Raw genomic sequence first — 23,906 nt, forward strand, 5'->3', positions numbered from 1 at the left:
TGACTTTGCCCAGAACTTAGTCTTTGGGGGGGGGGGGGCATTTACTTGGGAGACAGGTGTATTTTTTTATTATTATTATTACTATTATTATTAAGCTGATAGGAACTCATAAATGGTGTCAGGCCAGCAGGTGGCTTGGAGGTTAAGGCAGCTGGATCCCACATAGCCAACTCCGCGGTTCAAGTCCTGGACTCAGCAGCTTGAAAAACATGCTGGGTATCTACATGTGCATGCCCAAAATTCCAAGAGGAGAGGCGAAGAAAAAGAAGTGCGGCATGACCATCCCTGCTGGGCTGATTTCTCACTTCCCTGTCCCTACCCCTGTCTATCTGGCAAGCACATGTGCTCTAATGGCAAAAACTACAAGAAAAAGAAGTGGAGTCATTGCTTGTTCTGGCCACCCAAAGGTTTTCTTTTTGAGTTCTGGGCTAACTGGACAGTGATGAGCATGTGGGTAGGATCCTCATGCCTCTAATTAACTTATTATACACCGTCTCGCAGTAAAGGAGTGTGGCACTTTGGGATGATGACAATAACATGAGTGCTGATTCCGTGGGCTAAGCAGCAGCTGTGCCCTCTGTCCTACTCCTTCGCAGCCTGTGGGGGCTTCGCTTCTGGAGTACAAAGACCTAATACCTGGCCCCGCTTTTTCTTCTCTTGCAACCCCAGAAGGACCTAGACTTCTGCATTAAGTCCTCAGGGTGAAGCCCAAGTGTGTGTGGGGGGGGCAGGAAACAATAGTGGTGATATTTTGAAAACACTCAGCGTATTGTCAACCAGAGCTCTGTACTGACCACACCACCATATATAAATCCTGTGAAAATGGGTGTTTGGATGATGATCAGAAAAGACTTTGATACTGAAGTACTTTTGAAATCATAAAAGATGGTATATTCAGGATGATTTTGCTGGATTTTATTACAATAGACTATTAATTAATTAATTAATTAATCTATTTATTTATTTATTTTGAGAACCCAGTCCACATGAGTTTACCTTGATAATTCTGTTAGACTCTGATTAACCTGAGTCCTTTGACAGTGCGTAATTCTTAAATCATGCTTTACACAGTTTTGAGCCTGAGCAGGGCACGGGGGCTGATGCAGCCTTGGTGCCTGGTTTTCTTGGCATCCACACGTCCCTCTAAGCTGTAAGTGATCTTAAGCTGTCCAGGAGGAGCTGCAGGAACGGTTTCTGGGGCACTCGCAGGATTAGAGACGGCCCCGGAGCCAGGTTACACACAGGCCATGTAATGCAGATAAAATAAGAACTGACTTCAGCGTCTGTCCTAGACTCACACCAAGAACATCTGAGGAAATAAGAATTCCCATGAGCAAATACGCAGCTCAGACGGTCTCCTGGCATCCATGCCCTGTAATGCTGACGGCCAGCGAGGCACGAGTAGAAACTACTCGGTGACGTTCCCATCTGACCCAGGAGGAGAGGCAAGGTCACAGCCTCTGGTTTCCCCAGGATCGAGGGAGATGAGGAAACAGACAGCGAGGAACTGGCCCACTGAGCAAACCCAGACAAAAGGAGCAATTTCATCTCAGCTGCTAGTATTCACTGTAGTTGGAACTTCCTCCCAGGAAAACAAGGGCTAGCACAGGAGCCCTTACAAGAATCAAGAGGACCGTGATGTGAAGGATGTTAAGTCAGCCCCAGCATCCTGCACGTCTTCAGTCCTCTCTGTAGGAAGGGTGCAGACCCGCCATCGTTGTTCGCACGTCCCCCTTCGCAATTCCGGCACCTGACTAACGTGGGACTAGATGCGCAGACTTCAGTGTGCAGGAGGCCCTGCAGCCTCTCCCCACATCCCAGCCTGGCCACAGCCACACCCGCCCCCAGGCGCACTAGGTGGCGTGTCAGCCCGCCCGGTGGCTTCCTTACCTCCAGCACGATTTCTTTCAGTTGGAACTGCTTTTGTGCGACCTTATCCGAAGATACCGGCTCATGGTAGTAGAGGCAGAGCAAGTCGTATTTCTTCAAAATCTGCTTGAAGTTCTTCTCGGAAAGACTCACCACTCGGTCCTTCCCATCATATGTGGGGAAGTTAAGCCCCTCTTCTGCCCTGCAAGAGGACAGCAAATAGACCCCCACAACAAACAGGTGAGTTCTCTTCATTTGGGAAAAGTGTTATTGCCCGTTCCCCAAAATATCGTGTGCAGGAGAAAGGTTCGCAGAGGCCGGTTGGGCTGAGCGTGGAGCAGAGAGAGGCTGATTTTGTCTCTTTCCTTTGCCCTCCCCGGGGCTGAGCAGTGACTCTTCGTCCCCTGGGGTCCAGCTGGCTCTGGACTCGTGAGCCCAGGACAAAGCGGAGGCCCACACACATGCACGCATAGCCTCTGAGCCGGGGAGGGAGGCTGGGCGGCCAAGCCCCAGATACCTTACATAGCTCTGCCCAGCCCCTGGCTCATTAGGAACTCCATTTTTAGGATGCAGTTGTTTCAGGCTAAAAATAAATCATGCGATGAATAAAAAAAGTTCGATATGATACTGTTGAGGGATTCGCTGATACGGTCTGTCAGAGTGGTGGACAGGGAGGAGGCAGGAGGGAGAGAAGGGACTGTGCGCACGTTAAGTGAGGCTAGAAAGGTCAAAGAGGAGGAGGAAACTCAAGAGGGAGGAAGAAAAAAATGAGAGGAGAGGGCGATAAGGGACCGTGGCGCCAAGAAGCAATCGAGGGTAGGATGAGCAACGTGCATCAGACATTACTGAGCTGCTACACTGCTCCGGGCAGGTCAGCGAGCCTGCGCCCTCCTGGCAGCGCTCTCCTCCCACCACCCACGCCACATGGGAACAAAACGGAGCCTCAAGGGGAACTCCATGTTCTGCACCTGTCATTCCTGCCTTTGTCCTCTCTTCTTGGAAACCCAGCCCTGGCCGTGCCGTGGCACCATGCCTAAGCCATGCCCAAGCCATGACCGTGTGGATGGGCCAGCTACTGAGTGATGCGGGAATACACTTCCAGCAGCCGTGTACGCAAAGGGGCGCATGGGCCCCGGCCTGCCCTGGGCCCCAGCTCCTTTCCAGCTATCCCTGCCCACACTAAACCCTGCCAGCGCCAGAAAAATGTCTCCATTCTTGATCTGATTAGTGTACACTGTATGCCCGCTTTGAAAACCTGTACTGTACCACACAAAGCCAATCATTACATGTAAATTAGAACTCACATAAAATAGTTAAATAAAGTCAACTGTAGCCCTCAGAAACCCTCCTAGGTGTTCTGTTATCATCCCCGTCACATTCCTCTCTCTCTCTTTTTTTTTTTTTTTTTTTTTAACATTAACCCCTGGTGGATCATTTTACCCCTTTCCTCTCCATTGAAACAGATTAGCAAAGAGGTCTCAGAGACAGACTGGTCGCAGTTCAAATCTCCACTCTGCCTTTTAATGAACGATGAGCTTTGGAGAACCACAGGCCCCCTCTAATCCTCAAGTCCCCTCTATGTGCAATGGGGACGATGATAATTAAAGGTTTGGAGGATGCAGATGGAAAACATGGCGCAAAGTACATGCTCAACAAGATAGCTATTGTCTTTGTTTTCTGGAGTTGGTGGAACATTGCTTATTATCATCATTATTGGCTGGTTTCCAATATTAAAGGTTTGTGAACCCTTTTCTGTCCATTTTCTTTCAGCAGACAATCGGGGCAGAAGTGGTAAGTGCACATTTTACAGATGTGCTAACTAGAGTTTGAACGATGATCTCAGATTACAGCGCTACTGCCTGCCAGTGTGTGGATTCAGCTACATCTCAAAGTTTGTAGATATTCCTCCTCTTAATTGGCTTCTTGACTGTCTACTCAGACAATGATCCTGTCACGTCTTTCCGCTTTCCCGAGGGGTCTTTGGCCCTGAGGACTCTGGCCAAGTTTTTGTCTTCCTTCAGTCAGAAAATCAGGTTTGGAAACAGAGATTTTGTCACGTAATGACTTTCACAGGGAAGGGAGGGAGCTGCCCAGTGGCTCCCTGGATGAGACGAGGCCCTGCACTGCAGCCAGAGGGCTTCCTTTGGGTATGGGGCTGATGACGGGTTGTCTGACACTGAACATCCATGTCCAGGAAGCCAGGGCCTTGAAGCCCCCATCACTGACACTCTTGACAGCATGCACTTCGTTCTAATAGTGAAGTCTCTGGTTTGTAAAGACGGAGCCAAGAATAATCAGGCCATTGGCAAGCATGTGAGATCTCTGCTTTCCTTAGAAAAGTTAGTGGGGAAAAAAGATTTCTGAGGGAAACAATGTACGTCTTGTCTTTTCGAGGTCAGCTTTCCAAAACTGTTCCCAGTTGTCTCCATCTCATTGGGTTATCTTAATTTAGAATTTGCTCTACTTTCCTTAATATCAAAGTTTTTCGTTTTTCCTGTTACTGAAAAACTGAAAGATATTTCAAATCACAGTCCATGGACTTCCTACTGACTTACAACTGACAAATGGGGGCAGAGAGATAGTTCTTTAACATTTAGAGGAGCCCTCCGGTCTAGCTTGCAACCCAAAGCTCCATTGTGGCAAGTTCCTGTCCCTAGATCGTGGGCTCCATGGGAGCTGTGCAGCCCAGCCCTGAGGACGGCCAGTCGCTGACACACGCTGCAGTGATCAGGTCCCCTCTCCTGGTGCAGCCATTGGTGAGGCAAGGGTCTAAATGTGGGCCTCACTCTCAGGAGGAAGTAGGTTTCCATACTTTGTGTTGTTATGGACTAGCCTTATCTGTTGCCTGCTTTTTATTTTCCTATTTTTGCTTTCCCTTTGCTTTATTGCTCATCAGCTTTGATTTACTTATTTTGTAAACAAGGAATGCTTCACATATTTCGGAGTCAACCTCACATCCTACAAATCAGCTCTTTTATTCCAGCTTCAATGGGCGCCCAAGCCGGTGTGTCACGCAATCGTCATTTGTGCAGCCGTGTTGCAATGTGTGTATTTCTCTGTGCCATTAGGTTTTTCTTTTTCCTTTTCAGATAAGAGGGGGGTCTTTCCAGCAAGTGCACGCGTCCTATGGCAAAAACCTTAAAAAGATGGGGAGATGGTCAAATTTAAAAGATCAGTAGAAATAAATGCTCATTGTCACAACATGTGACAAAGGTCCCTCATTTTGCTGTTTCTAGTCCTTCACTCTGTGAGTGGGCACCCCCTAGAATCTCTTCATCTAACCCAGCCTCATTCGTTTATTTTCGACAGGTGGCAGAATGACTTTGCACATATTATTTAATTAGATCTTCTCAAGAATCCCTTTTAGGGACCAGCAGTTAGCGTAATGACTATGTCGCTGAACTCCCATGTAGTCGACCACAGTTCGAGTCTTGGACCCGGTGGTTTAAACGCACGCCGGGCGTGTGGGTGTGCGTGCCCAAGATCCCAAGAGGAGAATAGAGGAGAAGGGATTGCGGTGTGGCCATCCCTCCTGGTGGGGGTGGTTTCTCACTTTCTGTGTCTCTGTCTCTCTGTCTCTCTGTCTTTCTGGCGAGCGCACACGCCCTATAGCAAAAACCTCTAAAAAAAAAAAAAGAATCCCTTTTACAAATGCATCAGGATTCAAACCATGGTCTTTCATTTTATATATTAATTAAGCACATTTTTATGGGGCTTCTTCCATGGACCAGACATTCTTCTGAGTGCTGGGCATAGATAACTTAGCACACTGCAAAGCAGGACTGTTGAGCTTATATCCTAGAAGCGAGGCAGATAATAACTAAAAACAAATGTGTGCGTGTGTGCGTGTGTGCATACATGGGCCGTATGGCATCGAGTGGAGGTGTGTGCTCTGTAGAACGACTGAGAAGGACAGGAGACAGCCAGTTACCGGGGGTGGGGTGTGGGGTGGGCTGGGCTCCTTTGGATGGGTAGAGGAGGAGGGCATGTCTGACAGCCAGAGCAGAGGAGGGAGTGAGGCAGAGGAGACAAGCTCCTAAGACTTGAGCTCCAGGGAGAGGGTGGAGGCCTCCTCTAACAAAGCCACGGGCATTTCCCCAGCCCCCTGGAGAGGCAAGGCTATAGTTTTTTCCACTTCTTCTTCAGCGTCTGTTTAAACTTTTAAAATATGTTACTCACATAGAGGATTTTCTTTCACTGGGATAGGCCTGGGCACAGCCCACAGGCTGGAGAAAGTTTGGTGATGTTACCTGCGGAGGAGGCTTCTGATGGGTGTGGCTCGCACCACGTCCGAGTTCGTCTTTTCTCTCAGGCATAGAGCTACAAAAATCATTGCCTCCAAAGTTCCCTTCTTTGGCTAAAATACTCCACCCAGTGGACAAAATAGAGTATGGCATTTTTCTTTGTTTCACTCTGTTGGTCTGGTTTTGCTTGGCCACTGGCTAGGCAGGTACAACCCAGTGGCTTGGTAGAAAGAATGCAGAAATGCTTGTGTTTGGAGCCTTGTGTTCCACTGCCTTGGGCGTCCTCTGGTCAGTTCAGAACAGGCCTTTTAGCAGCCTCAAGGCCCTCTTTTCCCCCTTGATTCTGAATATCAGGCCTTCTGGACTCCTTAGCATCAGGAAACTCCTTAGCCAAACCAAGCAGAAAGAGACCAGTGCCAGTTTGAAAAAGAGCCTCAAAGCTCCACTGATATGATCCCAGGTTTTGACAAAGGTCATTTCTGCAGGGGCGTCTGTCCTCGTGTAGACTGGGGCTTGCATTCATTGCCCTAACACTTTGTCTTTCTCCTTGGAAACAATCCCCTGGGGATTCAATTCCCCTCCCCCAGCTGCACTGAGCCTCAGTGGAGCAGGGACAGCAGCTGTTCACAGTATTGCTTATAACCAGCCTGGTGCCCATAGTTGTTCTCATGAAATATTTATTAGGTAGATTTGCAGCAGTACTTTGTCCCAGGCTTTAAGTACTTACAAATTTAGCTCATATGCTCCTCCAGATAATTATTCCTCTAAATAATTCTGTCATCCTCACTTAACAAATGGGTAAACTGAGGCACAGAGCAGTTAAGAAACCTGGCCTGAGGGGACCAGCAGTTACCATAATGGCTATGTTGCTGGACTCCCATGTAGTCTACTGTGGTTTGAGTCCCGGACCCGGTGGTTTAAACTCATGCTGGGCACGTGTGTATGCATGCCCAAGATCCCGAGAGGAGAATGGAGGAGAAGGGATTGTGGTGTGGCCATCCCCCCAGGGAATGATTTCTTACTTTCTTTCTCTCTGTCTCTCTCTGTCTCTCTGGCGAGCGCACGCGCCCTATAACAAAAAACTCTCAAAAAAAAAAAAAAAAGAAAAAAAGAAACCTGGCATAGGGTTGCATGGCCAGTAATGGCGGAGCTGGGATTTGAACTCAGTAGGCAAGCCCCTGTGTCTGCCTACTCCTTACCCCTTGTAATCACCAGTGAGAGGGCTCTCCCAGGGGGTGTGGGAAGTCACTTGGACAAGTCAGACATGGCTGCATAACAATAACTGACTGCTCAATCGCCAGGATTTTTAAAAAACTAGTTCATTAATTTTAGCCTTTTGCCATAGGGCAAGTGCACTGGCTGGAGAGAGACAGAAGGGAAGTAAGAAATCACTCCCCAGGGTGGATGGCCACACTGCAATGTTTTCTCTCCCATTATCCTCCTGGGCTTTTGGGCATGCATGCATATGCACCTGGAATGATTTTCAAGCCACCAGGTTTGGGATTCAAACCGTGGTCAGCCATGTGGGAGTCCAACATCTTAACCACTTCCAAATTATAAGATAAAACATTTGTGCTGTTGGGCCGGCAGGTGGTGTGGTGGTTAAGTCACTGGATTGCCACATGGCTGGCATGGATTGGGTCCTGGGTCTAATGGCTTGCTTTCTCACTTTCCCTCTCTCTCTTTGTCTCTCTCTTTCTGGTGAGTGTGTATAAGCGATAGAATATTTTAAAATAATAAATAAATAAATAAATAATTCTTTAAAAGAAATGTGCATTGTTTTACTAAGTCTGGTCATTTGTTACAGTGGCAATAGGGAACTCATAGGGTTAACAGTGAAAACTGACTCCTAAAATGAAGAGAGGCTGCCCATTCTATGCCCTCAGCCTTTCTACCTTTATCAATGGTCTGGGGTCCAGGTGGTGGTGCAGTGGATGCAATGGGGCCTGTAGGAAAAGTCCTGGATTCGAGTTCTGAGAGCTCTCTGAGCACACTGGGGGCATGCGCATGCGTGTAATCTGAACTGCCAAAGGTGGCGGATTGCAGCATCAGGCCCCTGTTTGGGGGTGCTGTCTCTCTCTCTCTCTTTCTGTCTCTCTCTCTCCTGAGGGAATTAAGTAAAGTTTTTAAAAATAACTAACTAAATAAAAAATATCTTCCCCTGATCCCATTGGCTGCACAGTTTAGCATGGTCTAGTTGAGCAGGCCATTTTATATTCATGGTTTCTTTGATCGTACTCCCTGTAGGAGCTGGGACAAGGGTTTTTCTGGGTAACTTGGCTTCACCCCTTTCAAGACCTCTAAAATAAGAGAGAGAAACTAGATCAGAATTCCCTATCTTTTTTAGTTTCCTTTTTTTACTAATACACAATCTCAATATCTCCTTTTGTAAATTAAAAAGAAATTGTCATTCTTTTTTTTTTTTTTTTGAGAGGTTTTTGCTATAGGGCGCGTGCGCTCGCCAGACAGACAGAGATAGACAGAGAGACAGAAAGCGAGAAATCATCCCCCAGGGGGGATGGTCACGCCGCAATCCCTTCTCCTCCATTCTCCTCGGGATCTTGGGCACGCACGCACACGCGCTCAGCGTGAGTTTTAAGCCACCGGGTCCGGGACGCGAACCGCGGTCGACTATGTGGGAGTCCAGTGACATAGCCATTACGCTAACTGCTGGTTCCCAAGAAATTGTCATTCTTGTAAAATATATTTTATACTGAATTTTCTCCTTTACTTTGTTTGTTAAAAGGCACCTGCATTTACTGGGGAGAGAGAAGCACCCTCTAGGAGGGATGGCCACACCACAATCCCCTCTCCTCCAGTTCTCCTCCTGGGATTTGGGGCATGTACACATACACATCCAGCATGTTTTTCTAACTGCCAGGTCTGGGACTTAAACTAGTCAGTCATGTGGGATCCAATTGTCTTAATCTCCATACCACTTGCCAGTCTCTAAAAAGAAATATTTTAAAGTATTTTTAGATAAATGTATTATTTCAGACTCTATTATAAAGTTCATTTTAATGTCATACCATTTATAATAATCATTATAAATGGATAAATGTAGTAAAGATAAATTTCTAAGTTTACCAGTTCATAAATGGTTCATTCAGTTTAGTTAAATTAAAATAATGATGCAAGAGAGAGGCTGATTTGTCAACAAGCATTGAAATAGCATATCGTTTTGGGACAAATATATGTAGGAAATAAAGTTTTGAAAAATTTCTTATTTAGGTTTTAAATTGAGGTATAATTGAAGTATAGTAAACTGCACATTTTAAAGTGTAAAAGATAATATAATTTTTACATACACATATACCCATGAAGCCCTCACTCCAATCAAGACAGTGAATATACCCACTGCCTACAAGTTTCTTGCATCCTCTTATAATCCATCCATCCTCCCCTCTCTTCTCATCCCTCCCCTTTCCCATCTAGGCAGCCTCTTCTCTTTATCGCCATAGGATAATTTTTATTTTCTAGGGTTTTATGTAAATCATATAATATCTACTTTAGGGGGATCAAGCTTACTTTCACTAAGCATAATTATTTTGAGGTTCAGTCACGTCGTTATATACATTATTAGTGCATGCATTTCATTGCTAACTAGAATTACATTGTATCAACACAGTTTGTTCTTTCCTCGTTGGTGTAAATTTGGGTTATTTTCACACAAAGTTGTTATGAATTTAGGTCTGAGATTCATTTTAGTAAATAGGATATGAAGTATGGATCAGTTATTATAAATTTTTCATATAGACATCTACTTGATTTTGTACCATTTTTCAAAGACCCTCTCCACTGAATTGTCTTTGCATCTTAATTAGAAATTGGTTGTCTGTGTTTGTTTAGATCTGTTTCTGAACCCTTTATTTTGTTTCTATGATCTATTTGTCTTTTAAAATTCTGATGCTGTAGTTTTAAGTCTTAAAAAAAATTGGGGCAGTCCGTGTTGTGGTGGTAAGACTCCTGGACCCCGTATAACCAACCATGTGATAGGAGTCCCGGATATGATAGCGTGCCAGGCACACGCCTGTGCATATCCAAATCCTGAAACGGAGAAGAGATAGTAGCATGACCGTTCCATGTGAGAAGTGCTCTACCACTTTCCCTGTCTGTCTCCAGCAAGTGCACACTACCTCTGGCAAAAGAAAAAAAATTTGGGACTGGCAGGTGGGAGGGTGGTTAAGGGCGCTGGACTCCCACATGGCCAACTGTGATTGATTACCTTCTGCAATCTTGAAGGCTGTCTCTTTGCGTGGTTATCTTCTTTTGTGCTCTGGCTTGTGAACATTAGCCTTCCTAATCCCTTAGGATGCTCACTCCATCTCCTAAACACAGGAACTCCACCTTGGTTACCCTTTGTGTCACTGCCTAGAAGCTCTGTCCAGCCAGGATGCTGGGTAATTGCAAATCATTTGCTTCCTGTCTCTCAGAGATCATGTTCTTTCACTGTCTATTGTACAGGATCTTAAGAACTGTTGTTTCAAATGTTCTATTTTTGATTGTTTCAGATGGGAGGGTAAAATGATCCCTATTACTCTCTATCTTGGCTGGAAGCAGAAGTCTTCAAAAATTTAAATTTAGTGTCTTAATCCATTCAGACTACTAAAACAGAGCACCATGACAGGATGACTTACAAACAAAATGTATTTCTCACAGTTCTGGAGGTTGGGAAGTCCAAAATCAAGATATATTTGGTGTGGGACCAGCAGTTGGCATAATGGCTATGTCGCTGAACTCATGTAGTCAACTGCAGTTCAAGTCCCAGACCTGGTGGCTTAAACTCACACCAGGTGCGTGTGTGTGCATGCCCAAAATCCCAAGAGGAGAATGGAGGAGAAGGGATTGCGGTGTGGCCATCCCCCTGGGGGGGTGATTTCTCCCTTTTTGCATCTGTGTCTCTTTCTGTCTTCCTGGTGAGCACATGTGCCCTACAGCAAAAATCTCTCCAGGAAAAAAAAAAAGATATATCTGGTGTCTGATGAGGGCCTGATGTAGAGCTGGTTGTGCTCTCCCTGTGTCCACATTTGGTAGCAGGACAAGAGACTTTGCTGGAATCCATTTTATAAAGGAACTAATCCCATTCATGTGAGCTTCACCTTCCTGACTTAATCACCTCCAACATTGGGTCTGAGGATTTCAACTATGAATGAGGAGGGGCAGGAGGGCATATGGATTATATAAGCAAAGCTAGCAAAAACTGCAGATTACACTTATTTCAAGTAATTTAGGCTTTATCATTTTTTTTCTAGATGGAAAAACTGAAAGTCTATATGAGATTGTTAGGATACAAGTAATAAAAACCTGATCCAAACTATTTTACCTTGTATATCTGGAGGTGGGGAGGGCAGTAGGCTCCCTGTGATTCATCTGCCTAATAATACCATTGGGTTTTTTTCTGTTTTCTGTCTCTCTGCTCTGCCTTCTCCTATCTTTAGCCCTCGTTCTAATTATTGACTGAGCCTGGTTGTTAAAAGGGGAGTGCAAACAATACCTGGACCGCACTCTTTCTGTTCCACTTCAAGAAAGAGAGTGTGAAGATTTCCCCCCAAAACCAACTGCAATCATTTTGTCCAACCTCATAAACTAAAATGGAATCACGTGCCCATCTCTGAAAAATAGTCCAGAATATAGACTAACATTAAGTCACTCCAACTCTTTTGGGGTCAGCTCCCAAAAACTCTGGGCTTCCAGAAAGGCGAGGGACACTCAGACATTCAGATCATGGTCAAGTTAGAGGAATGTGGGAAAGCAATACCAGGTCTGCTTGGGTGGACATCAGATTATTTGTAAGCACTCTGGGATAAATCACACAATGTAGTTGTGAGTAATCTCTTCATTCCCAATAAATGAAAAACCAAACTCATTATAACTGTAATAGTATCTTTGGACGCTGATTTTAGATACTCTGGAGACATCTGCATGTGCAGATTGGAATTCGGGTCATATAAAGTAAGCCAACACGGTTATGAAGATCACCTCCAGGTGAACTTGCAGTATTCATATTTGTGTGCTTCCTTTTAACTTGTGTTTCAGCACACATGTGCCTTGTAGTTCTTGTCCTTGCACAGGGGTGTGTTGTCAGCACGAGTTAGACAGCACAATGACCAAGAACACAGAGCACTGAAAGCTCAGCAACAGCCCAAACCACCATGGCAGCTGGGAGGTCACGAGCACCTGAGTCAGGGCTCGCCCACCTGACCCTGCTAAAAGCCGAGTGCAGGAAGATCTTTTTAAATGAGTTTATTTACATTCATTCACCGTAGATCAGTACAGTATACAAAATAAGATTTTTCACCCAGAATACACTGTATATTGGCTCCATCGAGGATATTAGCATACATGTTATCATCAACAAATAATTTTCCGTGTCTTATTTCTTAGGTATTCTTCCTTTTTATAAATATATTTAGTGTATTTATTTTGGAATCAAGTGCACCAATATTTAACTGGAGGATCGCAGCAATTTGATTAGTGGCAAGACATTTGAGTAGGTATTTTAGGTAGTTATAAAAAGTAAAATGGAAAAGAAGCCTCACTGCCATTAGTGTCCTGAGCGCTTGGAACCTGTACAAGCCCAGCTGAGAAGTGTGAGAGCAGATCACTAGTGGGGCTCGCCCTGGGCCACGGGCTGTGCTGAGCACCTACAAGCCCCAGGGAGTGTCTGTCCTCACAGATACCCTGGGAGGCAGTCCTGGTCCTTACCTACAGTCTGCGGGTACAGAAACAGGTGCAAAGAAATGTCATTCCCTCATCCGGTGTCACACAGTAATCAGCGGTAAGCCTGAGACCTGCACCTCTGAAATTCTGGCTCTAAAGTATGTGTAATAAGCCACCAACTGTATGCCTCTGTTAGTGCTTGGGGCAACTTTTTTATACAAATAATGACTTTTGGTTTCACAGATAGAAAGAAATGTATTTGTTGGAGTTTTAGCAGATGCTTCTCTGTATTTCACACCAAGTTCTAGTCGGAAAGTGTTACTGCAGGTGCTATCACTTCTTCTGAGGTTCAGACCAGAAAGCTAGATGAGAGGTTTTCAGTCGGAAATGACTTTTACCCCCTGGGAAACATCTGGCAATGTCAGCAGGCATTTCCGATGGACACGACTCAGGGGAAGACTGGGGTGTTACTGGCCCCTAGTGGTTCAAGGTCAATGATGCACTAAACAGTCTCCAATATTCAAGACAGCTCCCCACAACCAGGAATTGCCCAGCCCCCCAATGTCACTATTTTAGCCCAGGTTAAGAAATGTTAAGAGCCCAGGGTTTCTTAACCTGGGCTAACCTGAAGTAGAACTCACAATGTGTTCATGGAGACTCCTGCTCAGTGGACAGTGCCAGAATTTTGGTTCTTGTGTCTTGAGTAGCAGTGATCTGTTTTCAGAAACTTTTGCTATTTTTGTGCTCACCAGAGAGACAGAAATCGAGAAATCACACGCCAGGGGATGGCCATGCCATAATCCCTTTTCTTCTATTCTCTTCTTGGGATTTTGGGCATGCATGCACACATGCCTGGCATGAGTTTGAAGCCACTGGGTCTGAGACTCGAACTACAGTCGGCCATGTGGGAGTCCAGCAATGTAACCATGACGCCATCTACTGATCCCAAATAGCAGTAAACTCAACCCTGCTGTAGAGCCTGAAGAGGCTGTGACACATTTCTTTTCTCGTTTGGTACATGAGCACTGGTTTGGGCTTGGTGTCTCTAGCCCCATCTGAATAGCTTGCTGCTCTTTATAGCTCTGTCTCCCCTAAGGAGCTATAGGATAAGTTTAGGTTGGGAAGAACATGCTGTCCTTAGCTATTCCTGGGTAAGTATTCACAGCATGCCCGATTGTTACATTTAATATGGTCCTTTGATTCCTCTTTCTACCTATCTTATTTTCGGGTCTATATGGTAGCAATAATCCATTCTCTGAACCCCCTGATATCATTCTCAGCACACGACCAGCCTGGTGGAGTTGAGGTGCTCTAGCTTCTGTAAAATTTGTGCCCATGGGCTTGTTCTCAAGCCCTGAGGAGTGCATGGACACGTGACCACAGTGGAGCATGGGGAGGGTCCCTCTGGTGCTGTACAGTGGCACTCTGAGGCCATGGGGGCTCTCACAAGCAGGAACAGTATCATCTCAGCAATGCTCCAGGAATAGCCACTGGCCCTTAGGACGTGTGGTCTGAGTTCGGAACATCCAGAAACATTCCTTTGCCACTCCTTCCGGGGCAAAAGGACTACTAATCCTTCCTCTGAGTCATTACCAAAGCCAGCTTCCAAAGTGGTGAGGTCGTAAAGCTTGAGGGAAAGGCTTTATAGTCCCAAATATCTCTCCCACCTGTTTGCTGCCGTAGCAAATCTCTACTTATTCAGTCAGTATATTTTTAAAATTTCGACAGAGGGTGTGTGCGCTCACAAGAGGGATACAGGGGGTGGTGGATAAAGGGAGAGTAAGAAAGTAACCCCCTCCATGGGGCATGGTCACACAGTAATCTCTTCTCCTCTATCTCTCCCTCCTTTCAGGATCTGGGGGCACATGCACACGTGTCCAGTGTGTTCTTCAGGTTTCCAGGTCTGGGACTCAAACCATGCAATTGGTCATAGGAGATCCAGTTGCGTTAACCACCATGCCATGGAGTGGCCCTCAGTTAATATTATTACCACTCATTCCAATTTTATAGATGAGAATTCTCAAGTTTAGAGAAGTTAAGTGACTTTCTTGAGATGACACAACCAATAAGCTACATGATCCATATTTATATATTTCAAATTCTTATTCTTTTCTGGGTTATCTCCAAGAAATTGTCCTTACTAAATATTGAGAAGGACTTGTCAAATTATCTAAGTATGTAAACAACAAGGATATATCCCCACTAACAAACCAAGTGGAACTTCTAAACATGAAAAATGAAATACCTAGGGACCAGTAGATGGCATAATGGTTGTTAGGGGACTCCTATGTAGTCAAATGTGGTTCAGGCCCTCAACCTGGTGGCTTAAACTCATGCTGGGTACATGTACGTGCATACCCAAGATCTTGAGAGGAGAAGGGATTGCAGCGTGGCCATCTCCCCTGGGAGGGTGATTTCTCTCTGTCTCTCTTTCTATCTCTGTCCTTCTGGGGAGCACATACGCCCTACAACAAAAATCTCTCTCTAAAATAAATAAATAAACAAAAAATAGCACAAAGAACAGAATGGAAGAGATGGAAGTCTACTTTTATAAGAATCTTATATGTGAAGTAGTAATATCTAAAAATACACATACAAGGGTACTTCACAAAGTTCATGAAAAATAAAGTAGATTTTCATTTTGATGCAAAGAAAATGTGAAATCTAGAGCTGGCCCCATGACCAAAGGGTTAAGGGGGCCAGATCTCATATGGCTGACTACATGGTTCAAATCCTGGCCCTGGAGGCTTGAAAAATTTGTCAGATGCATACATGTGCATGCCCCAAATCCTAACAGGATGGAGAGATGGAGGAGACAGGGTTGCAGTGTGACCACACCCCACTGAGGGTCGCATTCTTCCTCTGTCTTCTTCTGGTAAGTGCACACATCTTCTGGCAATTAAAATGAAAAAATAAAAGAAAAAAAACCAATATTTTGAATTAAGTAAACATAAAAACACTATCAAAATTTATGGGATGCTACTAAAGTAGTGGCTCACAAGAATTTTATAGCATTGAATGCATGCATGAGAAAAAAAGAGAAGATTCAAATCAATGGCCACAGCTTTCACTGTAAGGAAATTAGACAGAGAGCAAAATTATCTCTAAGATGAGCTGAGTGGTATGGTGGTTAAGGCAGTTGGACCCCACCTGGTCAACTATACAGTTTGAGTCCTGGACCTGACCAGAAAACACACCAGGCACATGTGCAAGTATGCCCAAAATTCCAAAAAAAAAGAAAAGCAAGAAATGGAAGAGGGATTGTGGTATGACCATGACCCATGGGGGATGCTTCTTCACTTTCTCCCTCTCTACTGTCTACCTCCAGTGAGTGCTGATACCTTTGACAATATCTTTTTTAAAACAAAAATAGAGAAATAGATAAAATTTAAAAGGCTAAAAGAAGGAAATAATAAGGGCAAGTTCAGAGATGGATGAAATAAAAGACAAAAAAAAAAGTGAATGTACCTAAAATATGATTCTTTGAAAAGATCCATAAAAGTAATAAAATTGTATAATATTAATCAGAAGAAAAGAAGACATAAATTATCAAAATCAGAAACAAAAGAAAAAACATCATTAAAACTCTTACAAAATTCCTTGAAAGACACGAACTATGAAAGTTCACTCAAGAAGAAATAACAGGGCTCTTCAAAAAGTTTATGGAAAATGTGCATTTTGAAGAAATTAGACATGGATTTCTAAATTTTCTTGCACAATATAAACTTGTGCTTTAGAGCCAGCAAGTGGCATAGAAGTTAAGGCATCTGGATCCCACACAGCAAAATGCACTTTGAATCTAGTGGCTTGAAAATCACACCAGACATGTGTGCATGCATGTCCAAAATGCTGAGAGAATGGAAGAGAAGGGGTACTGGTGTGGCCATCCCACTAGGGGGTGAAGTCTCGCTTTCCCTCTCTTTCTCTCTCTTTCTCTCTCTCTCCATCTCTCTCCAATGAGCACACATACCTTATAGCAAACACTTAAAAAAAAAAAACCCACACACAAACCAATATTTTAACCTGTTTTCCATGTACTTTTGCACTCCCTTTGTAGATAGCTGAATAGCCTATATCTGTTAAGGAGTTTGACTCCATTATTAAAAACATTCCCACAAATGTACTTCAGACTCATGTAGTTTTACACTTAGAAAAACAATAATTCCTAACCTTACATAAACTCTTGCAGAAAACAAGAGGAAATCCTCACATACTCATTTTTAGGAGGCCAACAATAGGTAGATTTAAAAGCAAATGTACAAAACTATTACACTTGTCCAGTCTAAGGAATGGTGGTTAGGCAGCTGGGTCACATATGGCCAACCATGTGGTTTAGTCCTGGACCTAATTCAAGAAATATACCAGGGGTGTGTGTGTGTGTGTGTGTGTGTGTGTGTGTGCGCGCCTGCCCTAATTTTGAAAGGTGGCAGAAATGAAGGAGAAGGGATTGCATCATGACCATTCCCCATTGAGGTTGCTTTCTCATTTTCCTCCCTAATCCCACCCCCACCTCTGTACAACTAGAACTCCCATGTGACCCAGTAATATTTTTTTGGGTATTTACCCAAAGAACAGGAATACACTAGGTTGGAAAAATACTAGCACATCCCTGTTTGTTGTGGCATTATTCTCAATTGCTAAGCCATGGAAGCAACCCAAATGTCCAAGAACAGATGGATGGATTGAAAAAGTGTGGCACATATACATTATGGAATACTATTCAGTCATAAAAAACAATGAGACCTTGGCATTTGATAGAAAGTGGAAAAATCTGGAAGATCTAATACTAAGTGAAGCAAGGCAGACTATGAAAAAGAGGCATTGTATGTCCCTACTTAATATATACCAAATGCCCATGCTCTATGGCAGAAACTGAAAGACTGGAAAATATAAAAGCATGGAGAGCAGTGGTAATACTAGAGATAGTATAGGAGGTGAGTGTGCAATGGGAGTGGGGCAGGAGGGAGGGAATCAAGGGGAACAAAAAAGCAAAACATTGTAACAGACACAAAAATGGAAAATTATCTGATGAGAATAATGTGAATGGAAATACTTTTGACTGGACTAATAAGCAGTGTATAATATATTCAAGCTGGGGGAAAAAGTTCTGTATGCTGTAAAGATGTACAATGATTAAATGCAAAAAAATAAGAAAATAAAGGGGGAAAAGTAATACTTTTAGTTATATAGAAGAAAATATCTGTGACCTTGGGTTGGGCAAAGACTTCTTGTATAGAACACAAAAAGAAAGAACCATACTTAAAAAATAAAGAAAGAAAGAATTATTTATTTAATTTTATTCATTCATTCGTTCATTTTAATTTGACCAGAGAGAGAGAGAGAGATGGAAAATGAGAAACCAAGCTGCCAGATCTGGGACTTACATTGTGGTCAGCCATGAGGGAGTATCCAGAGCCTTAACCACCATGCCACCTGCTGGTCCCCAAAAGGACCATATTTTTAAAAAGGTAAATTAGATCATTAAATTAAAAATATTTGCTCTTTCAATGACACCGTTAAGAAAATGACAACTACAGACTGCAAAACATGTATCTGATGAATAACTTCCATCCAGAATGCACAAATAACCCTCATAACTTAATAATAGGACAAAAATTTTGAACAAATATTTGGATTGACACTTCATCAAACATATATGAATGGCAAATAAACAAGTGAAAGTATGCTTACCATCACTAGTAATTAGAGAATGCATATTAAAATCAGAGTAAGATAGCATTGCATCACTTACTATAATAGCTAAAGTGAAAAAGACTGGGTCAGCTCCATGGTCTGGTGGTTAAGGCAGCCAGATCCTACATGGCCAACTCCATGGTTTGAGTCTGGACCTGCTGGCTTGAGAAACACGCAGGGCATGTGTGCACATATGCCCCGAATCACAAAAGGACTGAGAAATGGAAGAGAAGGGATTGCAATATGACAATCCCCCATGCAAGGTGCTTTCTCCTCTTCCTCTCTCTCTGTCTTTATCTCTCTCTGGTGAGTGTACAGGCCTTGCAAAAAATAAATAAATAAAAGCTGTCCACACTAAATGTCAGAGGCATATGAAACAACCAGAACTCCATTGCTAGTAGGAATACAAAATAGTACATCCATCTGGGAAAAGATTTTACTGGTTTCTTTCTTTTTTCTTTTCTTTTTTTTTTTTTTTTAAGAGGGTTTGCCCTAGAATGCATGCACTCACCAGAGAGACAGCAGAGACAGTGAGAAGGAAAGTGAGAAATCACCCCTCTGGAATAGATACGCCACAATCCTTTCTCCTCCATTTTCCTCCCAGGACCTTGGGCACATATGCACACACTCCCGGTGTGAGTTTTAAGTCACGAGGTTCGAGACTAGAACAGGGGTCAGCAAGGTGGGAATCCGGCAATGGAAACACTATGCCATCTGCTGGCCCCCAATATTGGTTTCTTTTATTTTTAAGAATTATTTTATTTACCTTTAAAAAACTCATGTAAGTTCGTTTATGTTTCATATGTACTTTTTATATATCGATTGAAGGTAATTGTGTATAATATCTTTGTATTGTGGCATTTTGACTGAGATCCTTCACATGAGATCAGGTGTGAAATTTTCCACTTGTGATATCAAAGCAGTGCTAAAATATTTTGGATTTTCTGGTTTCTTTTAAAGGTAAACACATACTGAGTCCAGTAGATGGTGCAGTGATAGGTGCTGGACTAGCATGTGGCTGGCCCCGGGTCATATCAAAGCAGTGCTAAAATATTTTGGATTTTCAAACATTTTAGATTTCGCATTTGGGGATGAGGGATGATCCTCGGGCCTTGGAGTAGGACGGCCCTTTAAAGCCATTTAGATCCGTGGTTGACAAACAGAATTCCGGGAACTCTGGCTTCCACAGAAGTGCCCCTGGGAGTGCAACAGAGCCTACAGGGAGAGCCTGGCTCTCCCGTTCCAGGGATGGCAACACGTCTGTTGGTGACGAGGCGATTGGGAGCACCTGGCATAGCAGGGACAGCACACCATGCTGCAGTCTGACACATCCTGCACGGCTCATGGAAACTATTTCTTTGTGAACTCAAACCCCAGAATCCTCCAAGGAGTGAGCAGAGAAGAATGCAGGAAGGAGAATCCACTGGAGGGTGAGGGACTCCTGAACAAGAATTCTTAGAAACTGGTCCCCTGAGCTGCACCTCCCACTTGGGATTCTTACCCAAAGGGACATCCGTTTGCATCTAACACTCTGGTTCAGTCATAGACAAAATTGTTTCCCTCGGTTCCTCACCACACAGCTGAGACAATCTGACATTTTCAAAAAGAATTTAACTAAATACTGAGGGAGAACAAAAGGAAATACTAGCAGACAGTACAAATAGCCAGTTTCCAGAGCCTTGCTTTCTGATCCCACACAGAGGTCTGAAGGATGGTGTGATCATTGGGATGACTGTTCAGCAAACACTCATTCCCTACTCTCTCCAGTGCAGGTGGACTATATATCCCTGTGCCACTGATGTTGAGCCTGGCCATGTGACTTTAGTTGGCCAATGGAATGTTCGTGGGCATGATGACATGAGCAGAGGCCTTAAATGTGTCTGCATGGCCGTGCTTTTGCCACCAGTGACCAGCTGTGAGAAGAACTTGAGTGGCACTGCCTCTTCATCCTGGACCTTAGAACAGCATGTGGAACAGGCCTGAACCCAACCTGAAGCCAGGAGCCCCACTAGCTGACCCACAGTCGGCAGCAGAGCCTCCTAGGCTGCCCGCCCTTCATCAGCTGAGCTGCAGAAAACCGCAGCCCATGAGCACAAAGGCAGGCTGGTTACTGTGACTGTGGGCATTGTGACTGATACTACGTTCACCTATTCTTCAGCGCTGCGATGGCAACAGCTGACAAATGCAGAAGACGCATGTCACAGGTCCAGTCTAAAATTCCTTTTTTGGAGCAAGGCCTCCTGTCTCATTCCTGCAACCCAGGTGCTGTATCAGGACATCTTGACCTTGATCTTGTTCCTACTGGCCAGCGTGGTAACACCCAGGACCTACTTCCAGCCCCCCACTGAAGTTTACCAACTACCCAGGAAACACGCCTGCCTCTTCCCCCCCTCCACAGTGGAAAGTCTCCTTGCTCTAAGCAGTATAATAGTAGAGTGTAATATGAGATATGTCTGAGCCAGGCAATAATTGATGGAGCAAACAAGACCCTGCGTACGTGCAGTGGGCGAGCTCTCCCGGAAGCTCCGAATGCTCATCCTTGCTTTCTATGGAGTTTATCCTTTAGCGCTCGGCTGAGCTAACACTTTCTCAGCAGCCTTTGCTGACAAGGCCAAGTCCTCCAATAGCCACTCCCCATAATTCTTTGCTTTTTTACAACACTTAGAGGTGCAATTTTACATTTATTCCCTGGAAGATTTGTGTAATGTCCTCCTGCCCCGTAAACCATAAGCTTCAAGAAGGAAGGGGCAAGTGTTGTGTTGTTTTTGCATGCAAGAGTACCCAGCACTGTGCCTGGCACACAGAGCCCTTAATAAACACCTATTGAGTAGACCAAGCCCATCTCTCTTCAAGCCTCAGAACTGCGCTTTCCCTAAGTAGCCATTTAACGTTTTGTGTTTTCCTCAAGCACGTTCTATCTCACAGTTCATGAGTTCATGTGGTTCTCTGACCACAATCGCAAAGTCCCTCTCAGCTCCCAACATGACAAAGGCAGAAACAGAAATGGAGGGAACCAGCAGTTAGCGTAATGGCTATGTCGTTGTATTCCCACGTAGTTGACCGCGGTTTGCATCCCAGACCCAGTGGTTTAGAACTCACGCCGGGCGCATGTGCGTGCGTGGCCAAGATCCCGAGAGGAGAATGGAGGAGAAGGGATTGCGGTGTAGCCATCCCCCCTGGGGGGTGATTTCTCGCTTTCTGTCTCTCTGTCTCTGTCTGGCGAGCGCACACGCCGTATAGCGAGAACCTCTCAAAAAAAAAAAAAAAAACAATTAAAAAAAATGGAATCTTCTCTCACGTATCTTGGATGTGAAGACATATTTCCCTCAAGTAACAAAGATGGAAACTGAGGCACACTCAAGCTTACTGGGCCAGTCATTGGCAGGTATTGAAGCTGTTGATAGAAAATTGGTTCGGTCCCCTCTTGTTGTCACTGTAGGCATAAAAATTGTTTTCCTCCTCTAACGACAACTTGGCACCAAATGCCACCGGTCTGAAACACCCGCTCCTTGTTAAGCAACCCTGGCTTTCCAGGGCTGTGAGTGAATAAGGACGGATTGGGAGCCATCCACCAGCCAGGGGTTTGGTAGCAGCTGCCCCTTTCCTTCCTTTGTTTTTTCTACCATCACTGGTTTTAACCCTCATCTAGAAGGCCACTTTGTCTGGGACAGGGAGATAATTTAGTCTCGCGTCTGTTTGGCAGTTCCCTGATTACCAGCTGAGCCTGATTACACAGTCTGTGTGCCTGTCCCAGGACGGACGTGCTGCTGTGAACCAGAGGAGGGAGGCAGCTCCAGTGGTGGAATTGCGTTTTGGACTCTGACTCCCAACCCTTCTCTGTGGCTAACTCAGACCCAGTTACTCAACCAGCTCCCAGGCCCATGGTCAATTTCAAAGCTACTTGCACAAACTTTCTTTTTCCAGCAGGGGGTCCTAGCAGATAGAGTAGGCTCCTGTCTCTTCCCAACCTCAAATCTTCCCCTTTCCTAGGAGAGCCTTGGACTTCCTGGGGTTTCTTTTATTTCTTCAGAAAGAACAACTTCCATTTGTAAATTAACACCCTTAGAAAACATTTAGTGAGGATTTCTGTGTCAGGAAATTGAGATTAAGACACAAGTTTTGATCCCAAGAGCTCTCAGAGTAGAGATACAAAGTATCTGTAGAGACAGATATGTAGGACTTTGAGCACTGAGAATGAATAGAAGACGCTAGTTTTCTCGGGGAAGGGGACAAGGGGAGATGTTCTGGATGATTTCACAGAGGAAGTGCCATCTCGGTTGGGTATTAAAGAACTTAACTGACATTTCTTACTATGCGTAATTGAGTAACACACGAAGACATGAAAATCCAAGATGTGTGAAGTGAGTGGAATAGCGTGGATAGTCATGTTCACGGAGGGTTGGAGGATGGTAAAAAATTAGATATGCCTGAAAGATGGATTGTGCGGGTCCCAGGGAATGGGAGGAATGAATCGGTGAGTCTAGAAAATTGTGTCGAGATCAGAGGGTGAAGTACAAGGATGTTATGTGGCAAACTATGAGGCATGCAGAATTATAAGCTTCAAGTGCAAACAACACCTGTTCCAACATGAGCTTTCACAGGAAAATATCACTTTTTCCTCGATTTTGCTGAGGTTTTGTGTGCTTAACACAAAGAGACAGAGACAGAGAAAGGAACAGTGAAAAAGCACGCTCCTCCTGGGGAATGATCATGCTACAATCCCTTCTCCTCCATTTCTTCCTCCTCCCAAGATTTTGGGCACTTATGCACACATATTCACACACATATACACATGCCTGACATCTGGGTCCAGGACTTGAACTGTGCAGTTGGCCATGTGGGATCCAGCACCTTAACCACCACACGCTAGCCCAAAATATCACCCTTATATGAGAGATTAACAGTTTTCCTGGAAGATAAAGCATTTATCATAAATAAACCAAGGAAGAAATTCTTAAAAAAAATTATTTTATAAAGTGGTATTAGGGCTAGATTGGGAATGATTAATTGTCAAATGAAAAGCTGTGGCTGACATCCATTAAGTGCTTGCAGTGTGCCAGATACTGTATAATAAGCTCTTGCCATATATTTATTTAACTTAACCCTTAGAACAACACTGAGAGGCAGATTCTATTTTTTTAATTCGCTAGAGGGCGCGTACACTGACTGAAGGGAGGGTGAGAAAACACCCCCTGGAGGGGATGGTCACACTGCAATCCTTTCTCCTCCGTTTCTCCCTTCTTTCATGATTTTGGGCATGCACATAAACCTGGTGTGGTTTTTTGTTGTTGTTGTTTTTTGGAGAGGTTTTCGCTATAGGGCATGTGCGCTCGCCAGAAAGACAGAGAGAGAGACATAGAGACAGAAAGCGAGAAATCACCCCCCAGGGGGATGGTCATGCCACAATCCCTTCTCCTCCATTCTCCTCTCAGGATCTTG

At 44.4% G+C, this 23,906-nt stretch overlaps 1 protein-coding gene across 1 annotated transcript in view; it reads right to left on the minus strand.

The window, feature by feature from the left end:
* Nucleotides 1-2,379, minus strand: part of CASQ2 (calsequestrin 2) — a 69,223-nt gene extending 66,844 nt beyond the window's left edge. The window contains exon 1 of the mRNA XM_006161386.3: nucleotides 1,891-2,379. Coding sequence (XP_006161448.1) covers nucleotides 1,891-2,124 — 234 coding nt within the window. The 5' untranslated portion in view covers nucleotides 2,125-2,379. The remainder of the gene's footprint in view (nucleotides 1-1,890) is intronic.
* Nucleotides 2,380-23,906: the final 21,527 nt, after the last annotated feature.

This window comes from Tupaia chinensis, unplaced genomic scaffold (assembly GCF_000334495.1).
Source record: "Tupaia chinensis unplaced genomic scaffold, TupChi_1.0 Scaffold138517_1, whole genome shotgun sequence".
Lineage (NCBI taxonomy): Eukaryota > Metazoa > Chordata > Mammalia > Scandentia > Tupaiidae > Tupaia > Tupaia belangeri.